The following is a 6,665-nucleotide window of genomic DNA, read 5'->3' on the forward strand; positions in this document are numbered from 1 at the left end:
ACCTTGATTTTGTTTAGTTCAAGTCTAGTGTACAAATCGTATTTAAGAAGGAATCCAGATATTTCAATTATATCAACAATACGCTTTATATAATTATTTGTGAGACATTTTGCAATTTGGATGTAATTCGAAAAGAAGGACTTATTTTCTACTCCCTTTTAGTGTGATCATTTGGTTTCGTCTTAGACGTGGTGTATTGTGGGAAACATTCAAAATGTCGGAACGCTACAGCTTTTCTCTCACCACTTTCAGGTAAATGATTTTACATTTATGCGCTCAAAATTCATATTCTTTGGCATTACGTAACGTCATATGAAAGGAAAAGGTTATTTTGTTCATTTGGGTTTGCAGTGTGGTGCGGTTCTGAGTCGTTTGTAACGGAAAATCGTGCAAAACTTGAGTGTCGAATCGCTAAATTTTTTTGCAGAATCACTGAGCGCGCCAGTGTGTTACACGTGAAATTTCGCGCTCTTTTTTCATGTGATCGCGTTACAACTAAAGATGGTCTTCTAGAATTAACTCAATAACCTCTGAAACACATCTGTATCATCTGTTGTTGATTGACACTTTGTGTTTTTAGATAGTGAAGAAAACAAATCATGCCAGAAAGTTGCCCCGGCCCCCTCCCACCCTTTGTTATAACACGCGATATAGTTTTGTATTTTTTTGGAGTTTCACCACCTTCATTTTGGAGTCTGCAAATCTTGAAATGTTTGCTGTGGTTTTATTTTTGTGGCTCCCACTGTGACTTCTCCACACCAAATTGATGGCACTGCAATATGCGTTTCTTATGTTAAATTACTGTACTACAGAATCGTTTCTACCACAAAAAGGTATGAATTTGTAGTATACAAGGTATAGGTGGTGCATATGGTGTGTCTATGCCAAAACGTTTCACTTACACAATTTGCCAATAGCTTTAGTATAGTTCACTTAGTCTGAGAAAGTCTTTAATATTTTGGCAGTCTCCTTGAATTGGCCTCTCTCCCTCTACTTTCTTACTAATCTCCAAGCAGAGTGGCCAAATATTGGACTGCCTTCGCCCTTATGATACTGTCATAATTTGCCACAGGTAAATCTGCTTAGAGATTACATTCTTACAACATTTGATAAATTTTACCCCACTACTTACACTGACTTCTATCACTCTAGCCCCTCGGGGAAGCTGGTGCAGATTGAGTATGCTCTGGCCGCTGTTGCAGCAGGAGCGCCCTCTGTCAGCATCAAAGGTAAGTGCAGACCTGTCAGGATGTTTTGTTTGTTTTGCATAAGTGTTAAACTGCCTGCAGACATAGCACATCAGTTTTGTACGGTGAGTAAATACAAGTTTGGAAAGACCACACTGTAAGGTTGGATCCACTTACAAAGGAATGAATCTGAACGGCATTTGAACCTGGCATCTTTTAGATTTCAAGACGACTTTGCCACCTGAGTCTTCTATAATGTCCAATTCTTTTTATACAACAGCTGTCATAGGCTAATCTTTTGCCATATTTGTGTAATGTTTGGCAAAATCAACGACTATCCATCAAAGGGCTCAAATTACGTGGACCTACATGTAGAGATTGGCAATCTTCAAATTCTGTCAGATGTTGTGGAGGGCTAAATCATTACATTGGCATTGTACTTCACGGTATCACCTCAATTTAGGATGACTGCTGTACCTTTACTTTAAAGTTGAATCACTTGTTAAGCAATTGATCAATCAATCAATCAATCAATCATTCAACAAATGAATAACAGTGCTTTGTTTGTAACAGCGTCCAATGGCGTTGTCCTGGCCACAGAGAAGAAGCAGAAGTCTGTGCTGTATGATGAACACAGCGTGCACAAGGTGGAGATGATCACCAAGAACATCGGCATGGTGTACAGTGGGATGGGCCCTGACTACAGGTGGGTACTGTAGTTGTCTGTATCTGTTTAACTAGTATAACCGCCCTTCAGCATAGCACACCAGCTCCACAGGCAGGTGGTGGGCAGCAGCTTGTTATGTTACACTGAACGACCTGTCCACCTTACCTTTGCACATCTAGCTGTAAGCGTTGTTTAACACTGAGGATGCCCCTAGGCCCTCTGTATTTGGTCACAATGAGTGCTGCTCTACAATAGTTCAAGGGAAAAGCAAATTTTCAAACACCTCAATTCTAGGTTGATAAGTGATAACTCAGGTACTTGAAAGCATGGCTTTTTTTCTTCTTTTCTGTGCTAGAACTTTAGTAGAAGTCCAACAGTTTATTAGACATTTTGTGCATCAAGCTAAGTCTTGACATTATTTCTCTGTCTTCGTGTGACATCCACTACAGAAAATAATGTACTAAGATTTTGTGTTACCCCATGTTATTGTCATGTCTATGAACAATATGCAGTAATGCACAACAATGCTAGGGGGCATCTTTGAGCAAGGCTTGGCAGATCTTGACAATATAGGATTTTATAATTAAAAGACTTTGCTGTCTCACCAAAGCTGACCTTAGAAATGAAAAAAAGAATTATAGGTTACTATGAATGAATGAATGAATGAAAGAATGAATAAGTTAGCTGTAAAACATAGCAGCCTATGGGCTGAATTGTTAAGTACATTACAGGAAACAGTTCACTCTTAATTAGTATAAATAGTCAAATGAAACACAGTTTTTACTGACATGAAAATGGAGGTATAGTTTTTTGGTGTGTCTGTCTATGTGTGCTTCTGGATTTTGTAGTCAGCATAACTGAAGAACCTCTAGATTGATTACGATGATATTTGGTACATTTTGTATGTGGGTATTCGGTCTCCGAACTCTAGTTTTTTTTTTTTTTTGGCAACTTTTGTGTTACATTGTGCTCCTATTTTTTTCCCCAGGTTGTTGGTGCGTCATGCTCGGCGGATTGCGCAGAACTACTTCCTGACGTACCAGGAACAGATCCCCACCACCCAGCTGGTGCAGAAGGTGGCCTACGTCATGCAGGAGTACACACAGTCTGGGTACGCAGGGCTTTAAAAAAAATCTAAACAATGTTACAGGGGCGCTGCGCCCCTGCCCTGACCACACACCCCCTTACCCTGGGGGAGCAGAACCTGTGACAACCATAAAATCATGATTGACCAGGGATGCTACTAAGTCACATGTGGTCAGTCTTTAATTGGGACCTGTCTGATAGTAATATTTCCACCTCAGGAAGCCTTAGATTTAGAATGCCCCATTTTGACTTAATTTTTCTAAAACTCCACACTTTCGAAGGGGGGAAACCCCACTTCCACACCATCCCCCCTTGGTACATGTACATGTAGCTCTGCTCTCTTGCAAATTTTTCCAAGAAAACCCCCGGATAAGTTAATGTATCATTTGTTCACTTGGATTGCGTTTCAAAATCAAAAGCATTCTCCAGTCCCCATATCTATTGTCATCTTATTTGAAGGCTTCCAACTGGCACAACTTCTTGGTGCAAGTTTCAAATCCGCTGGTCTAGTGCCAGAATTAGTTCCGTGCCCTAAAAACCTACTGAAGCCTGCCAACATTGCGACTGTCTGCATTGTTTGGCAGCCTTTCCGAGGCCCAAGAGGCCACAACTGTTTGGGCAGAATGTCTGGTAAACTGAAGATGTTTGGTCCTTTGTTCAGACCCTTGTGGTGCCTACTGGCACTGTGGCCAACAAGTTGTCCCCATTTGACGTCCCTTCAGAAAGACTGTGGCCAAACTATTCTTCATAGATGCAATCAGAGGAGCCAACCGGAGCTAGAATAGGATTGATACCAGTCTAGAGCATCTCTGCCTGTTGACCTCGAGGTTGTAAAATCAAAGTTAGAAAAGTCATATTCTTTATAGATACAATCTGAGGAGTGAACTGGAGCTAGGATGGATTCCAGGCTACTTCCAACCCAGAGTGGTTGGGAGCAAAGTCATGGGAAGGTCCTGAATGTGTGACAGGGGCTCAAAGAGACATGGCTTCTGTTTTTCCCTGTGCCAATGGGCTGCAACTTTACCTCAAACATTTTTATGTACCAACGGTCACCATCTTTCTATTTGAAACAGAAGCATAAACTTGTAGCTGTCTGTATTAATAAAGTTTCCCTTCTTCTCCTGTTGCGACCTTACAGTGGCGTACGTCCGTTCGGAGTGTCATTGCTGGTGGCGGGCTGGGACGAGGATCGGCCGTACCTGTTCCAGTGTGATCCTTCCGTAAGTAGTAACATGATATCCACCATCTGTCCCATTTCATTCGGTACCGTAAATTGATTTCCATTTTACACTTTGGAACAATGTACTCTAATAAATCATAAACTGTACGCATTGGTTTTTCGCAGTGACCGCTCGACTGCAAATTTATGGCGCCGTGAATATGAGTTTCCGTTTTAGCACTACTGTACTACAAAATTGTTTCAACCGTCAACTTATAACCCTGAAAACCTTCTTTCCCCTTCTAATGTGTAATTAAGTCTCAGCAAAAATAAGTCAATTTACAGATTGTACAGTTAGCTTTGGAGGAAGGTCAAAGTGAACAACTGCATCTGTGCCTGTATTTAATTCTCTGACGTTTTTCCTCTTCTTTCCTAGGGAGCTTACTTTGCTTGGAAAGCCACCGCAATGGGGAAGAACTTCATTAACGGCAAGACATTCCTGGAGAAAAGGTGAGATTTTTCACTTTGAAATCCAAGAAACAAGAAACTCTTGACACAAAAAAAGGTCAGAAACTTGATCTTATCTCTGTGAATACTTTATGAAATGCATTGTTTTATGTGTTATTTGAAAGCTTAATAAGTGCCCAAGCTTTCCAATGATACATAATTCTATACAGTTGATGAATAAACAACTCAGAATTGATTGATCAAATTCCAAACTTTTTCTGAGTTCTGAAAGGCTTCATTGCTTGTCAAATATTTGTTGTTACCAACCAACCAACCAACCAACCAACCAACCAACCAACCAACCAACCAACCAACCAACCAACCATCCAACCAACCAACAGTGTTCTAACAATAAACATTCTGTCATGGGACACCCCCAAGTTCTGACAACAAAAACAGCTGTCTATTTGAGGGTTCATTTACAAGTCCCATGTTTGTTTGCTGACATGACATGGAAGCGTAAACAAATCTGCTATGTGTAAATCCCTCATCAAATTGTTCTGTTTTTAGCAGTGTATATTTTCGGACCCTTGCGTGGGTTTAGGAGAACCATTTTTGCATATATACACAGAAGAAATTAGCAGATCTTTGCTGACAGAGTTAAATATATACTTAAGAGCTAAGAAAGAAATGTTCTGTTGTGTTTGCCATTAACCAGAAAATATTTGACCCGAGCTACATAACATACATGTACATGTAGGGAAGATTTTGATATATAAATGTGCCTCTTTCGGGCATACATTCACATTGGGAATCTTCCAACAAGTAAAATATCACTGTTGTTAACAGGTACAATGAAGACCTGGAGTTGGAGGATGCAGTGCACACAGCTATTCTAACACTCAAGGTAACAGAAGTTATTCATTTGCCTGATGCTTACTGTATATCTTTAAATGTTTGCAGTGCTTTATTTTTGCAGTAACCTCTTAATTGCAAATTGATCACTCCAAAAATATACCTTTTTCCCACTGTATTAGCATTACTTCTATGCTACAGAATTATTTCTACCATGAATTTAAAACACCATGAAAATACTCTTTCTACTTCTACCACGGAGTTAAGTCTGCACAAAAGTAGATGAATTTACTGAAATGTTTCACTGTGTTGCCTTGCTATGTTAGGAGTTAGGCGGTGGCCAAAACCAGTAGCACTGTTAGAAAATGGATTGCTGAGTTAGGCAATGGTGATGCCATAGTTTGGGAAAACTGTTCTTACATCAGGGGTGACTATATAAGCATTCACAAGAATTTTATGAAATTTGTACTTATTTTATGGAAAATACACCACGCACAATGCGAAAATGCACAAATCTTATAAAACCCCAGAAAGCATTATCCCATGATGATTATACAAAAACTTTGGAATCTTATGGAAAATGCAGTCTTTTTTTATGCTTTTTTGTCACGTGACAAAGCAGGGTATTCAATCAAAATGGCGGCATTGAGCTACGGTGATGGGAGGAGATGATTTATGGGACCGAACTGAAAATTTGCCCAATAGCTTAAGGCACCGCTGCAAACAAGCTTGTGGCTATAGAATTTTGAATGTAACCACCTACCTTTGAACCTTTGACATTTTTCTATTTCAGGAGAGTTTTGAAGGGCAAATGACGGAGGACAACATAGAAATCGGCTTGTGTAACGAGAACGGGTTCCGCAGACTCAGCCCAAGTGACGTCAAGGACTACCTGGCCTCGATAGCTTAGGTGGATGTACTGTATATATATAGTGTTCTTTACAACAAGCCTACTAGTGTTGGAACTCAAGACCTCTTGTTTATGAAAGTGGTGATTGTTAGTTAGCAGATGTTTATTTATGAGGGTCTATTGGAACAACATGAGGTTTCAAATGATGCATTCATAACCTAAGAAATGTTGGGTATGATACACTGAATAGCAGTTACTCAAGCAACTGGATATGGTTTCCAAAATTACCTTATTACCTGGATGTCTAACCTTCATCAACATAGTGTTGGGTATTTCTTCGACTCCAAAATAGTTACATTTCTGTGGTTGTTCAGTGACGTCATTAGAAATTTCAGCATCAAAACATAAGACTCT

At 39.8% G+C, this 6,665-nt stretch overlaps 1 protein-coding gene across 1 annotated transcript; it reads left to right on the top strand.

Moving 5' to 3' along the window:
- Positions 1 to 169: 169 nt before the first annotated feature.
- On the top strand, positions 170 to 6,425 carry LOC136445941 (proteasome subunit alpha type-2). Its single transcript, XM_066444177.1, has 8 exons — positions 170 to 252; positions 1,153 to 1,229; positions 1,761 to 1,893; positions 2,843 to 2,965; positions 4,079 to 4,160; positions 4,536 to 4,609; positions 5,396 to 5,453; positions 6,195 to 6,425. The coding sequence occupies exons 1-8, from the start codon at positions 215 to 217 to the stop codon at positions 6,309 to 6,311; spliced, it is 702 nt and encodes a 233-aa protein (XP_066300274.1). The 5' UTR covers positions 170 to 214; the 3' UTR covers positions 6,312 to 6,425.
- The last annotated feature ends 240 nt before the right edge of the window (positions 6,426 to 6,665 follow it).

Source organism: Branchiostoma lanceolatum, chromosome 12 (genome assembly GCF_035083965.1).
Source record: "Branchiostoma lanceolatum isolate klBraLanc5 chromosome 12, klBraLanc5.hap2, whole genome shotgun sequence".
In the NCBI taxonomy this organism is placed as follows: Eukaryota; Metazoa; Chordata; class Leptocardii; order Amphioxiformes; family Branchiostomatidae; genus Branchiostoma; species Branchiostoma lanceolatum.

Excerpts from the sequence above, each read along its gene's own strand:
- LOC136445941 (XM_066444177.1), top strand. The coding sequence starts at position 215 with ATGTCGGAACGCTACAGCTTTTCTCTCACCACTTTCAG. Across the intron at positions 1,230-1,760 it reads GCCCTCTGTCAGCATCAAAG|CGTCCAATGGCGTTGTCCTG; the intron begins GTAAGTGCAGAC and ends TGTTTGTAACAG. Across the intron at positions 4,610-5,395 it reads AAGACATTCCTGGAGAAAAG|GTACAATGAAGACCTGGAGT; the intron begins GTGAGATTTTTC and ends TGTTGTTAACAG.